The 15,246-nt window shown below is 41.6% G+C and overlaps 1 protein-coding gene across 1 annotated transcript; it reads right to left on the reverse strand.

Moving 5' to 3' along the window:
• Nucleotides 1-1,311: 1,311 nt before the first annotated feature.
• LOC117760850 (semaphorin-4E-like) lies at nucleotides 1,312-10,802 on the reverse strand. The gene is made up of 13 exons (XM_034584235.1): nucleotides 10,694-10,802; nucleotides 10,279-10,421; nucleotides 9,234-9,296; nucleotides 8,786-8,884; nucleotides 7,136-7,235; nucleotides 6,711-6,821; nucleotides 6,033-6,184; nucleotides 4,724-4,896; nucleotides 4,313-4,469; nucleotides 3,980-4,202; nucleotides 3,098-3,213; nucleotides 2,248-2,467; nucleotides 1,312-2,127 (listed from the first exon to the last, which is right to left on the reverse strand). The coding sequence occupies exons 1-13, from the start codon at nucleotides 10,800-10,802 to the stop codon at nucleotides 1,370-1,372; spliced, it is 2,424 nt and encodes an 807-aa protein (XP_034440126.1). The 3' UTR covers nucleotides 1,312-1,369.
• Between the last annotated feature and the right edge of the window lie 4,444 nt (nucleotides 10,803-15,246).

Raw genomic sequence — 15,246 nt, forward strand, 5'->3', positions numbered from 1 at the left:
GCATTTCAATAAATATTCTTACTCATGTGGTCTCTGTCCTAGTTGAACATATCGGAATATTTATGACTCGGTATCTGATGAAAAGCCTGTGATGCACGTCTGAGTTTGACGATTCATAAACTCAAAAGTCTACCTCGCTGTCTAGTTAAGTATTAAGCAATGCTGGCACAGCCTGTCTGACAACATGTGTGATGTAAAGGCTTGCACACTTGGGTAACAATGTTTTCATGGGAGAAAAAAATCACTTCTACATTGATGGTTTGATTATTAACTCTTCAAACATTGGTGGTGGAGGAAGTACTCAAACATTTTACATTGACCGTTTTACATTTAAATAGATGAAATATCCCAATAACTTTTCTACTTCAGTAAAAGTAAGTAAATACTTGCTTTCAAATACACTTACCAAGTATTACAAGTAAAAGTACCTGCTGAATGTAGCCTATTCCCAATGCAACACTCTACAACATCATTATGTTTGAGTCTTCCATTTTAAAAAGGAGGTGGGGCCTAATGTTAAGTGCCTTCTCTGATTTGGATCAATGGACCAATTATTCCCCTCTTGTTATAGATCACCTTAAAAAAAATATTAAAAAAAACAATGTAACACAGTGCATTGTTTTTTTGTTTTTTTAGTAAAAAGATATTTGCAGAGTAAAAGTGAAAAGTACATACAAATAAATCTTTTTAAGTAAATTACAGCTACATAAAGAAATGTACTTAAGTACACTAACAAAGTAAATGTACTTTGTTACATACCACAACTGATAAACATCCATATGCTTTTATAACAAAGTGGGCAAATGCACCGCTGAGCAGCCTCTATCATCCTCTTGTCCCATGTGGTGTCAGGTTAGTGGCCATTTCTGCTGTGTGTTTTTCTTTCTCTGTATTCCTCATCCTTAGACTAAAATCATTCACCCTGGCAAAGATATGTCATCACATTGATTTATTCAGAAGTGTAAGTCAGACATATTGGAAGAAACTGGGTTTGGGATTAAAAAAAATACGCCTGTGAGCAACATTGCAGAACTCGTAAGAAACACTGAAGTAAAAATATGAAATGAAACCTCATTAAATCTTGGGAGGAGAATGAAGAGATTGAAGAGATGGGGCAGCTAAGAAAAGCCCCGTGGCTGTTTTTGGAATAAAGAACCCGGAAACAATAGCTGGCAACTGGATCAAGTTGATTCCCCTGAGTAAATATGTCTATGTTAAGCATTAACAGCAAAACCTATTCTACTGCACTGGCAATATTGTATTAATCTATCACCTGATAGGTCCAATATATATCCTTACACTGGAACCTATAGAAAGATAATTAGTGCACTGGCATTGGCCTCCGACTGAATCCTATAACTCAGCAGAGTCAAATCTCTGACTCATCATTTATGTATCCGAGACCATCCAGACTTGAAATGTTGGCCATAGGTGTGAAGTGGTGCTCGCCGTTCCCTTTGAAGTCCACAGCAGTGTGATTATTATTGGCTGTGCAAGGTCTCCCAGATTCAGGCCCCAGAAGCTTTACCTCTGACGTCCTGTTCTGGATGTGCATGTATTCACATGGCGACTGCAGCTTCCCCTCGCTCTCGCTGGGGCTCTGGAGCACCGGCGCGAATCTGAAGCACGCCCAGCGTCCTCCACTCCAGATGCAATATATGACCCCCATCAGACAGAGGCAAAACAGCGAGAGCAGACCCACGGCCACCTCCAAACGAGTCACCCTGCCAGTGTCGCTGTGCGTCTCAGGGGACGACGGGTCCTCTGATCCCGGCGCAGCTGTGTTCACAGGGGGAGACGAGTCCGAGGAATTCGTCACCTCAGTGCCAGGAGTGGTGCTGTCCCCCACTCCTGGTTCAGAGCAGAGCTGTAAACGATAAACCGCCACAGTTCGGTTGTATGTTCTGCCGTTTATCTGCTCTACTGATTCGCAGGTGTAAAGGCCGGCGTCCGATTCAGAGGCGCTCAAGATGAGGAGGCCACCGCTGTAGATGTAGTATTTGTGGTTGGAGTGAAGTGTTTGGTCAGAGAAACGCCAGACGACCTGTGCCAAGTTGGAGTGGAGCTGGCAAGACAGCTGGATGTTGTTCTGTGGGACGAGGGTGAAGTCCACAGCTGCAACTGGATCTAAAACACAAACACACGGCTTGTCTCACTGCATCTTATGAAAAAACAACTGCTGGCACATTGGCTCATCCAAAGCATCTCTACAGTGATGCATGCAAACGACACACTGCGTGAGCATACCTGGCTGAGGACATCGTGAGACGTCTCCCTCCTTCAGACTCTGCATTGCAGTAATTGGGGACGGGCGTAAGCTGTGGACCGAGGAGCAGTGCTCAGTGGAAAAGTCCCAGGCACAGTACGGATCCCTGGCCAGGATGCAGTCCACACACGTGTCGTAGCGGCTGCAGTTGATGACTGGCATCTGAACAGCACCAAAATCTGAACCTGCGTACAGCAGACCCTAAACAAACACAAACACACACACACACACACACACACACACACACACACACACACACACACGTTTAATGTATAGTGTTTCAGCTTCATGAAAATGTAATTTGAATTCATACTGATTGGTGGCAGGCTGACTGTGGATTATGATTACAACTGGATTGTTTAGATAAAATATGCCAATATTCACATTTACTACTATAAATAACAATACCTAAGGACAGAGGATGTCGCACCTTATTAAGTCCTATGAGTCCCATTGTGATTTGTGAATATGAGCTTTACAAAAAAAATCGGATTTGATTGATTGAAAAAGGGGTGTTTTATGTGTTGCATGTCTGAGTGGATATGAAGATGGAACCAAAACAGACAAACACATTTGAGTATACATTGTGCCTAATGAAATTGCCTTGTAGATTCAGGATGTAACCATTCAACCATTCATACATTAAACAATGGTGAGTTCTATAAGGAGAAACCTGCACAGAGCATTATATAAATAAATCATGAAGGTGCTTCAGATTAGTGTCAGAGGTGCTGTGATAGATAATGTCAGCGCGATCGATAATTGGTCGTATTTACTGAGAAATTATTGTTTTTCTGACTTGAAATTTCAACCACACTGGACATAAATTACCTTGGTGGATGAGAGGCGCAGGATGCTGATCGGCTCAGGGTTTTCAAACAGTTGAATCTCCTCAATGATGAACATTTCTCCAGCGTAGTTAACAGCCTTCTGAACAAAGCCATTTTCTATCAGGAGACAAAAATTTATTATGACGTTAATCATCGAAAAAATGACCTTTTAACCAAGATCACAGCTTTGATGTGCCTGGTCACTATGTATATGAAATCAATGCATCTTCAGCCAGTGAATAAAAAAGGAACTGATTGAACAATTGTATTAAAAACATAAAGCCTGTAGCAGCTGTCAACAACGATCAAATAATGTCTGATGCTAAAACACATAAGTACAGAAAGGTGGAAAAAACCTAAACTCAGTGAACAGCTGATCTGTTGTAGTGATGTTTGTTATACCAAACAAAAGTTCAGGCTGTAGCTGCAAAGTCTGAACTGACGAACACATAATTTCTCTGCTTATGAAGCCAGCTTTTCATTTATATGAGGAAGGATGTTTTCTTTCTTCTTTCAAAAGTTACAAACTCCTACATTAAAGACCTGAACACATCCAGATTCTACACTATGAGTGATGAGCTCCTACATGAAAACAAAAGTTCAGAGATTTATTTTTCTCATCGTTTTTGTCAATTGTGAATGTGGATGAAGTCATATATTACTTATGTTGCCACAACTGTCAATCAAACAACACCCGCATAATTCGACGAAGCAGATGAGACAAATTTTTCCAAACTTTGATGAAATTTTGATGTTATAGAGAACTACTAAAATTGTCAGGGCTCCATGTTTAATCAACTAGAATATTCATACAGAAAATCTAAGCTGAGGAAGACTCCCGCATCAGCTCTGTTGTTGTGCTTTGTTATATAATGTGCTTTACCAGTGCCAATAAACATGACAGTGTATCTCTGTCCGTCCAGCGCCAGCACGCTGTCCACTACAATCCGAGTCAGCAAAGCTCCCCTCTTGACCAGCAGCGGCCCTCCTGTCAGCGGAGGAACGGCCTCGTCCATGAGGGGACGGTCTCTGATGAATATGAGGGTTTGGTCAGGAAGGTCCAGAGAGCGGTTTATCCCCATTTTGCGTGCCACATCATTGATGCACTGCAACACATAACCACAGTTAAGGACTGTGTTTTTTTTTTTCTTGTGGATTTGCCTCATACGCTTCAAAATCCAGCATAATTTCTGGCTGCAACAGTCGTTACACTCACCGCTCCTGGTCTGGGGACTGGCACTTCTCCGGTGTGCATCACCCACTTCACATAGTAGGTCTCCACGGCAACGGCTTTCTTGAACTTTCCCTCATTGAAAATATTTCTGATGGCAGAGACGTTGTATGCGCACACAGCAGAAACCTGGGACAAACTCCTGGAAACACCCAATCAAACACATTTGGTATAACAACAATAACAATAACAACAACAACAATAATAATAATAACAATAAATGTTTAAATCTTGAATGAATAAAAATATTAGGTGTTAAATACCTTATATCCAAATAAATAAATCAAGACAAAGTCAACACCTCATGATTTTGTGTAAAGACACCTTTGTTTCTCCAAAATGACTTTCTTCTAATGTGGGGAACATAAAAACTACAGGATTTGACTGAGTACTCACGACTGCGGCGTAAAGACAGCGTAGAAGACGCTCTTCCTCCAGTCCTCGTGCTTCAGCAGGAAGACATCCTGGACAATTAGGGGCAGGCTGGGTTCAGGGAGGGAACAATCAAGACGAGCTTTCAGAAACGACGTCCATTTCCTCTGCAGCGTCCACTGGCCGCCCATATCCCCCTGAACACAGAGCAGAGCACTCAGTCATGTGCACATATTCGCTTCAATAACAACAAGCAGACCTGTGTCAGACAGGGATCTCTGAAGATGATAAAGGTCTTGAACAAATAATTACTATTTGTTTGCCACTGTGTGTTTGTTTGTTTGTCAGCATGATTATGCAAGAAATACTGTGGATTTCCATGAACCTTGGTGGAAAGATGGGACATGGGCCAAGAAAGAACACATTAAAGGGCCCATATTTGACACCTTTCTGGGATTTAATTTGAGGTATTGGTACCCCTAAGATGATATATCAGTGGTTTAAATTAGAAAAAACTGCTGCAAAGTGTATTTCCAGTTGCTCTCTTCTGCTTCTCTCTGGTGCTCCAGACAAAAGAGGCTGTTTTCGTCTTCCTCATTAATTATTTATGAGCCCCTCCTCTGATTGGCTGACTGCACTTTGAGTGACACGCGACCAGTCCTATCACCGGTCTCATTCTGGTGCATTGACAATCTCTCTGGTAAACACAGCTGAACGTCCTGTTGTTATGTTTGGATAGAAGACCAGCCACATATTTACAGTCGGTTACAACAGGATGTTTCTGAACGGTAAGTTACACAGTCGGCCAATGTAGGATTAAGTCCCGAGTTTCAGCAGTGAGTTTCTAGGTAAGGAGTAACGTAGACATTACTCCTTACGTATAATCTAACAAGCTGCTAACTCAGCAACATGTCTGTTTGGTGTCCCGTTCGGTGTGGAGGGGAGGAGGGTTGGTGGTTCGGAGGCTGGACTGGTACCGGCTGGGTGGGGCTGGGAGAAAAGTGCGATTTCAAGATGACATCATACGGACAAGGAAGTATGAAATGCGACATTTCAATAACATATTTCTTCGAATGAACTGAGTGAAAAAGTCCGCGGAGTGACTGTTTTCATACTTTGAGGGTACCTACTGACCCCCTTCAAGTAATTACGGATAGTAAAAGCCCAGAAAATGTATTTGTCACAATATGGGCCCTTTAAATTTTGACGCAAATCCAGATCAGGGGGCAGAGCCAGGAATTTTGTTTATCACTTTCTTTAACACTGCCAGATAGGGCAAAAAAATCTGACATGTTTAGGAAACTTATATTTATGGGTGTGTGATATTTGGTACCTTGCAGACACGGGCCACTCGTGACACTGTGACTTTGCTGTAGAAGTCGTACTCCATGGCGTTCTCGCTGAAGAACACGTACACCTTATCATCGTCGCCATCTGAACTGTCAAAACTCTCCCCAACAAAGTCCATGTAGACAAAGTTTGGATCTGAAATCACAAAACATGAAGTAAGGATGAATGGAGCGACGCCTGCGAGCTAGTTCAGGCAGCCAACTCGAGCTGCGCTGCTCCAATCATGTGACATACATCATGTGACATACCTCACTCTCCACAACCATCTATAATATACACCCCCCTTATCAGTAGGTCTATTTAAGCAGAGAGAAATTTCCCATCATCCCCTTTGCTCGCACTTCTGCTGCAGTATTGCTACCAGTTGCTTCTGTCCCTCCACCACCCCAGCATCCACCTGTAGGCTCCGACGGGGGGTTACAAGTATTTGCTCATCACTCCCATCATTCCTGTGTAATCATATGGGGGAGTGACTTAGTTGGAGCCTAGACGCCAAACACTAAACCTGTTCTACTGCTGCAATAAACGTTTGAACGTGAGCTGTCTGACTGAAATGCAAAAAAGGCCAATGACAACAGATACTTTCAGTTCCCGCTAAACTATGCACTTGATTATATAAAACTTGAAAAGGAAAGATTTTTTTTGCTGCAGAGGAACTCACCACTGAGCCAGGAGCTCTTAAACTCAGTGCGGAGAACCAAGTTTGAACTGCGCAGAACCGCAGACTCGTAGCCCAAGAAGTTGATGGATGTAGCAGAATACAGGTCATTTCCTGTTGGACAGGAACAAGAGTGAAGGAAAAAGTTCCTGGAAATCAATTATTCGCATGAAGTTAGAAAAATACCTCGTTAATATGGCGACTAATGAAGTGAACCGACTGTTTCAGTGCATGTGTTGAGTGAGGAGGCAGCAGCAGCAGCAGCAGAGATACTAGATGTTACATTTATAGCCTGGTCCTGTGGCCTTTCAAGTCGGCCCACAGTTATCATGAACTTATCCTTTTTTTTTTCAGTTGGTGCACTTTGAGCGTTCAGCATTATTCTGTGCTTTGTTCACTTTGGCAGCAAACGTGACTCAGACACTCACCAACCATAAGGGAGGAGTATCTCTGGAAGGGATCAAAAGGACACTTCCCATTCCCCTTCTCCTGCTTTCCCTGCAGCTTCAGCTGTCCGCTTACGAAAGTCTGTCGAAAAACAAGAGGGAGAGAGAGCAAAGAAAAGAAAGACTGAGCCATATTCACACAGAGACTGAGATCTTAGCCCGTCTGTATTACTCACAATTAAGAAAAAAAAAAAACTAAAGCCAACCATTCTCCAGCCTGTTTTTTACTTTTTATTTTTGTCAGAATGATACCATACAGATTATAGAGATCTGCTTTAGAAAACAATGAACCTCAGGTCTGCCTTTTTTTTTTTCATCAAATTTACATTGTTGTCTTTCTGCAGTTGCCCATAGGAACCATTCATTTCTCCATGGTGATGCTTTCACGTGTGTTCAGTCCTCTGAGGTTTGAGCTCGCTCAGAATAAAAATAAACCACAGTCATGAGCCGCTGCGTGTTGTCGAACAATGAAACCCAACAAAGACAATAAATAAGCAAACACGAGAAGAACTAACACAAACTGACTATTAAATTAAGAAAAGACAGCAACATGTAACCACAGTTATCTGCATGACTTAAGAATTAGTTGGGTGATGTTCCATATTGTCAACACATCACATGAGGAAACCAACAAAGAAACAATGCTACTAACTTGTTATTGTACAAGTCTGATAGACTTCACAAATATCTCTATTCATCTGTTATACAAAAAGGAATAAAACACTTTATTGAGCCACACCATTACATGTACCCAACCCACACACACACACACACACACACACACACACACACACACACACACACACACACACACACACACACACACACACACACACACACACACACACACACACACACACACACACACACACACACACACACACACACACACACACACAGAGAGTTCTGTCACCATGAGTTCAGAAGACTTTACATTGACTTACATTGATTTCCTGTATACTTACTCTAACCTTAACCATAGTTATTACTTGCCTAACCTTAATTTAAACCTAACCTTAACCTAAACTTAAACTCAAACCCAACCTTAAATCATGTCTACACCTTAAATGTAAGATTTATGTTTACGTTACGATTTATGGAACTTTTTGTCCCCATAAGGAAGACAAGTCCCCATAATGATACTGTGTAAGAACAAACACACACAAACGCACGCACACAGAAACACACAGAAACACACACAGTTGTCCTGCCCAAAATACTAGAGCACCAGAAGTGTATCCACTACTTAAAATAGTTTCAAATAAATGTCCTGTTTGAGTAGTTCAGTGGTAGTAGTAAAAACTACATTGCCCAGTTCTGTCCTTTTTTATGGAACTAAATTTTTTGAGACATTTGTTTAGATTTAAAGCTTCAGTAGGAACAAATGGGCTACAGATATGATGGAGAAGTCAGAAATAATGAGAGTAGGAGACAGACTTTGTAAGTAGTTTTTCATTGCATTTGTTGACAATAAAAACAATAGAAGTGATTAATAAACATATAAAACTACTTGTACAGATCTAAAAGAGGCAAAACTACTGAACCTGAGTGAGTCTTTCAAAATCTCTTCCCTTCACATAAACAGGGTCAGTTTTTAAAATTCTCTAATCTATGCATATATTCTACACTTACCATATAATCACAGGTGGGGCTAAAAGCATTGGTGCCGCACACATACATCGCAGTGTCATTCACTCTATGCAGGGTTCGAATGTAGTTGCGGCATTCCACCTGCAACGAGATCCAGCCCAGAGAATGCCAAGGTCAGAGCTTTGTTAGTTCAGCCACAAAAAATACAAACATGCCACAAACATATAGTGACTGCCCGGGATGCCAGGAGTCGAGCTGGGGACCAAGAGGTCAATGCCTTTATTTGGTCTTTCAGTACGAAGCTGGAACTACAGCACTTCAAAGACTTGAAAACCCACTCCCTTATCAATGATTTACAGATGCACAGAGATAAATTGCATGGGGGAGTAAATCGTTTTCAGTCAGGAGTCATCCTTAATGCTTGTGTTCTTGCCCCAGACGTATCAGAGTTAGCGTATGTGAGCTGTGTTTTGAAAGGTGGTACACAAACCTCAGCGTTTTTTCCCTTGTCCGTGCACTCCCTCTGCTTCTCCTCGGTCACTCGCCAGTACACCTGCATCAACACGGGGAGAGTGTTTTGTCAAAGCACGTGGGAACAGTGTCGCAACCCCCCCACAACAGCACGACAGCCGCTCGGCCTGTTTACACTCGCACATCAGTTTGTCAGGGACAAATCCCTCTTCCGCTCAATCAACAGAGCGCTGTAGCAGGTTCAACAAGACCAGTATTCATAAAATACTTTCTCATGCAAATAAACACAGAGAGAACAGTGTGGAACGAGAGCATCCAATGTACAGCTTGTGATCTGATCTTTGACCAGAATACACTGCAGTTAACTGGCAGACGGCCACCTTGTCAAAAAACACTGAAAGTTGACAAAGAAAGATACACAGGGAACATAGATTAATTGATTTCAGCATTATGACAAGAGCTGCAACGATCTATCCAAATTGTTAGTCAAAGAAAGAGGTTGTGTTTTACATGATTCTCAACCCAGTGGTCGGGACCTAGAACAATCTCAGGGGTCATTGAATGATTAAAAGAACGACCATGCATACAATATTTAGTGATGCTACACAAAACTATGCATTTGTTGTAACTTTTTCAGAATGTTGGCTTTTTCTCACTTTACTGGGCGGCTACAAATCCTCAAGTCGGACTTACACAGCAGCAAAATATCATAAAAGTTCCAAAAAAGATTTTATTGTATAAATGGGTGAATGGGTTAATGTGACTTTCACGATATAGCAGTAGTTCCCCAACTGAGGGGATCACAAGATCATTTCCAAAAATAAAATAAAATTTAAAAGCAATTGGAATTAGCATATCTTACCCATAATTGTTACAAAAGATTAAAAAAGTAATTAAACTTAAATATATAAAAGTAAACCAGCCTCTTAAATTTCTTGATCTCTTGATTTAATCCTGATTTACTTATCTTGACTTTCTTGAATTCTATGACAGATTAGCAACAGCATCAATTGAACCACAGGAAAAGATTTTACAACAGCCTCATTTCTTTGACATTTTCTTACCACAGCCTTTTCCACTGAGATGTCGTCGATGTCCAGAGCATATATGGCCTCTCTGGCTCCCAGCAGCAGCACGCCCAGGTCGTCTCTCATCAACATAGTGGAGTAGTTGGAGATCCCCTCCTCTCTGAACATCTTCAGCTCATCTGAACAGGAGAACATCAAGAATCAACCCTTCAATTTTACTCCCAAATTTTTAGCTGCAGAAGCAGAACAGAAATTCATTTCAATTTAATAAGCGTGTCCCAACCAGCATATAATCAAAGCATCTGGGTGCACTTGTTCATGTATCTTGGTTGAAATATTCTGCTACCAATTCTGGTGTTTACTGGTCCATAGCAGGAGTAGAGACACTTATTCAACACAGTAAGAGTAATGTCATTATATCTTGTAGAGGCAGTGAGACTTAGTGACTTACTCTGATATGGGACAGTCTTTCGTGGGGCACAGTAGTGAGTGTTGAGTGCACCGAGTGAAACATGGAGCATCAATCCACAGACGATGCTCAGAGCTAAGAGAAGAGACATGGCTCAGAGTCCGTCCTGCGTGGTGTCTATCTACGTCGTGTTAGCCACCAGCGCAGAGCTAATGAGCCATTCTGTCCGGCTACTAGTGAAGGACGCTGGAGGAGATCATGGTCATGGTTCCACTTTCTAGAGAAGATATGAAAAAATGTATGAATTAAATGTTCAATGAGACACATTTTTCAGCCTCTACCATCTTATTTCTTTCCACTTTTTCTGTTTGATGAATCATGGCTGATCATAACGTGCCGCTACAAAGGAATCCTCTTTTCAGTGTTGTCCAACAATGCTGCTGTTGTTGTTCTAATTATCTATTATTTACACAGTTTGACCCACAGCAAGAATGAGAAAAGGTAGACTTAGATGATCATTCCCATCTTTCACTAGAGAACAACCATAAAAAAGCCTCATACTCTTTAAAGGGAGGGAGGCAATGAGAAAATGTAGCATTGAAATCAATGATTACAAACAGAGTGGTCAAGCTGAGATATCTTGAGTTTTAGACCCTGATCTGTATAAAATTCCAAAAGCACTGAGTCCTACGAGTCCCATAATGCAAATCAAGAGCATATTCAATTAGGTCTTGTCAGGGTTATTTTTAACCTCCAGCAAGGAGCTTATGTTTTCACGTTGAGAGATAAGATGTTTTTTTAACATTTTCATTGATTTCTCAGAGAATAATTCATGGATGAATAATTCATATATGCAATCTGGTGCAGATCCAAGTAAAAATATGGATCTAGTGAGTTAAAATGTGGTTTCATGAGGGGACTGTTGGTAAGGAAAACAATTTTCTACCCAAATTAACAAGCTAATATTTTAAATGCATGTAAATTATAAGATACAAAACCAGAGTTTAAAAACTCTGACTGTAACTGTAACTTTATGCTTTGTTTACTTCCTCGGTTTCCTAAAAATGGGTTTGTGAAAGACAGGCACAGATACGATCTTATTGTCACACCAGAGAAATCAGGCATCACATAACAGTGTGAAAAGTTGAGCAGTAAACAATCAAGTTCACAGCGTCAACTGATGTTCGTGAAAATCTGCAGAGTGCCATGCTGCTCCTCAGGGAAAACTGCTCTTTAGCTGAAGAGTGTTGATAGATGGTCACCAGCTTCAGTCGTCAAATCTATCTGTCTCTCTGTTGTTTGGTGCTGAACAGCTAGTTTACAGTAGGTTTATCAGAGCTGAAAAGAAACCAAACAATGAGCTATTAGAAGCTAAAGCTCTTCTCTGAACACTGAATCGGTTTGTTGCTAAGAGCAACAGGAGGAGGCAATTCTTGGTCTTGATTCTGAGTCTGAAATCTCTGATGCTGATGACATAGATAACTATGTTCTACAGGATCAAGCTGGAGTTGTCTTGGAATCCAGCGCTCCTAAATGGAGAAGGTTCCTCTGATGACATAGAAGACTCATCTTTGATGACACAGAAGACTCGTCTTTGAAGACATAGTATCATTAATGACATAGAAGACAAAGGAGCCATCTCCTAAACGAAGAATGAAGAATAAGCTACAAAAGAATACAGCAAAGAAACACCCAGCCATGCACGAAATAACACAGGAAATGAATATGGCCAATTTTGGACCCATGTTGTGCATTAGAAGGGGTTTGCATAGCTTGTGTATCAAAGGGTTAAATAAAAACAGTGGTTAGTGCAGCATGTGTAGAATTATCCATTGCATGAATCATTATTCATGCATCTCAATGGATGCATGAAGAAGTTGTATACTGTATTTTGTGTTTTATTATTGACAATGGAAATCTCGTACACCTCTGTGCGTTGTATGCTCCTACTAAATTCTCATCGCTACTATTCTATATAAAAATCTCTGTGGGCTACCTGTGTATGTACATGTAATAAATCTTAAATCAACATGGCCCGATCTCTTACAATATTCAACAGATGTTGGGCCCTCAGAGTTAGAACAGAACCTGACACAAAGTGTATAAATGAGCTGCCACCTCTTCCTGGAATAATCTACAGAAGGATCTGAAAATGTCAGAGCTGGTTACTATGTGGGGGTTTAAATCCGGTTTAATAGATTAAGAAAATAGTCCTCATGGTCACTGTGGATGCTCTAGAATTTTTTATTGAAATCCGATTGGAAGATCGTACGTGTGTTGTGTGTGTAGTGTATGACAGCTGTATTTGACTGTTTGTATTTGTGTTTTATTGTTGTGACAATGTTTTGCTGCCCTCTTGGTCAGGTCTCTCCACTGGCATCTCACACAAGTGCATTAACAGAGAAACCACAACACACTACAAAATTCACACCCCTCACCACGTGGAAATAGGCAGCTCTATATCACTGTCAGAATCCATTTTGTTAATGGCTTATAGTCTTAATACCTGCAGACTTGATGGTGTATTTACAAAGCTGCTTATGACCCTTTGTTAATGACACAGCTTTATTAATACTCTAGGTCATTAACTATGTAGCTACATTAACAACAGCTTCTTGTTTACATTTAAGAACATATAGGACAAGGTGGAGAATATCCCTTGTATCCCTTGACATTGCAACTCAATGTCCACCCCATTGTGAGATTATACAGAACCTTAACATGCACCTCATTAAGATAATTAAATATTTATGACTGACATTGTTTGTGTAGAAGAGAACAGTTTTTGCATGAGGGGAACAACACTCAACCTGACATTTGAAGCACTGGTTGCATGTGAAAACAAGCAGCAGAATGCGAAGGTTCAAAGGCTGCGCACGAGCTGGTACAATACGATGGAGAAGGCTTACAGCAGCGTCTCCAGAGACTCCCACCACTTGAAGCACAGGGGGTATTTATAGCCTGCTCAGGAGCTTCCACTGTATCTACCTCACTCCTACGATGGAGTCTCACTACAATTACATGCTGCGTACAAAGTAAAACCCCAAATGTGCACAGACAGGAACCCTGCTGTCATCACCGTGAATCATAACATATCCAGACGTTATGTTGTACTGTACGGGAGAGGCCTCCTCCGGCTCTAACTGATTCACTCGAACAGCTGACTAACTGGTCTGCAGGTTGGTTGGTTGACTGCTTGCTGCCCGTCTTCCTGCCTGTCTCAGTGAAATTCCACATCAGGTCGATTGATGAGCTGGCCGTGATACAGTATTCCATCACATGTGGACGTCAAATTGAAGGCATTTGGCCCAAATGTTAAATGCCTAGAAGTGGACGTCAAATTGTAGGCACTTGACCCCAATGTTAAATGCCTAGAAGTGGACACAACCTATCTCCAGAACTCCTGGGGCTAGGATGCTGAAACTTTGGATCCCCCATCCTTGTGGGTAGGGATTTAAGTGTGCCAAGTTTGAAGCCGACTCGGAGCGCAGCCCCAATGACAAAGAATCCAAAGTTCGAGACTCCTAGCCCCAGGGGTTCTGGAGATACGCTCTTCCAATTTGGAGCACTTGGCCCCCATTCAAAGGGCCTAGAAGTGGACATCAAATTGTTGGCACTTGACCCCAATGTTAAATGGCTAGAAGTCGACGTCAAATTGTGGGCACTTGATCCCTATGTTGAATGCCTAGAAGTGGACATCAAATTGAAGACCCTTGGCCCCAATGTTAAATGCCTAGAAGTGGACGTCAACTTGTAGGCACTAGACCCAATTTTAAATGCCTAGAAGTGGACAGAGCCTATCTCCAGAACTCCTGGGGCTAGGACGATGAAACTTTGGATCCCCCATCCTTGTGGGTAGGGATTTAAATTCTCTTCCAATTCCGAGGCACTTGGCTCCCATTCAAAGTGCCTAGAAGTGGACTGTCCAATTGTAGACATTTGACCCCAATGGTAAATGCCTAGAAGTGGACGTCAAATTGTAGGCACTTGACCCCAATGTTAAATGCCTGTGGACAGAGCCTATCCCCAGAATCCCTGGGGCTAGGAGGCTGAAACTTGTGGGTAGGGATGTAAGAGTGCCAAGTTTGAAGCCAAGTTTCGACCTTTTGGTCAAAATCAGCTGTTGTAGGACTTGAAGTGAGATTTGGCGAGAAAACCAAGTTTCTCCGATTTGCACACTTGGAGCCAAGCCCCCAACGACAATGCATCCAAGGTTTTTAGACACCTAGCCCCAGGGGTTCTGGAGATATGCTCTGTCAAATTGGAGGCACTTGGCCCCCATTAAAAGTGACTAGAGTAGAGGGTGGGTGGGGTTTGCGTAACCTATGTCCTCATTCGTTTTCAATTAAAAAAAGCTGTTAAACTGGAAGCCTGTTTGGTAAGGGTGGTTTTAATGATTTTACTGTTCTCATCAACAGTGTTCAAACAAAAATCTGATGTTGGTTTATGTCATTCAGAGGAAACTTAAATTGTAGGAGATCACATTTCTGCACAAGCAAGGTTTCCGGCATGGAAAATAATGTCTTGTATAGTTTGGTGTCATTTTCACCCTGAATGTCAAAGTAGAAACCAGGTTCTGTTAATGATGGAGCAGA

The sequence above is a fragment of the Hippoglossus hippoglossus genome, chromosome 4 (assembly GCF_009819705.1).
Source record: "Hippoglossus hippoglossus isolate fHipHip1 chromosome 4, fHipHip1.pri, whole genome shotgun sequence".
Taxonomy (NCBI): Eukaryota; Metazoa; Chordata; class Actinopteri; order Pleuronectiformes; family Pleuronectidae; genus Hippoglossus; species Hippoglossus hippoglossus.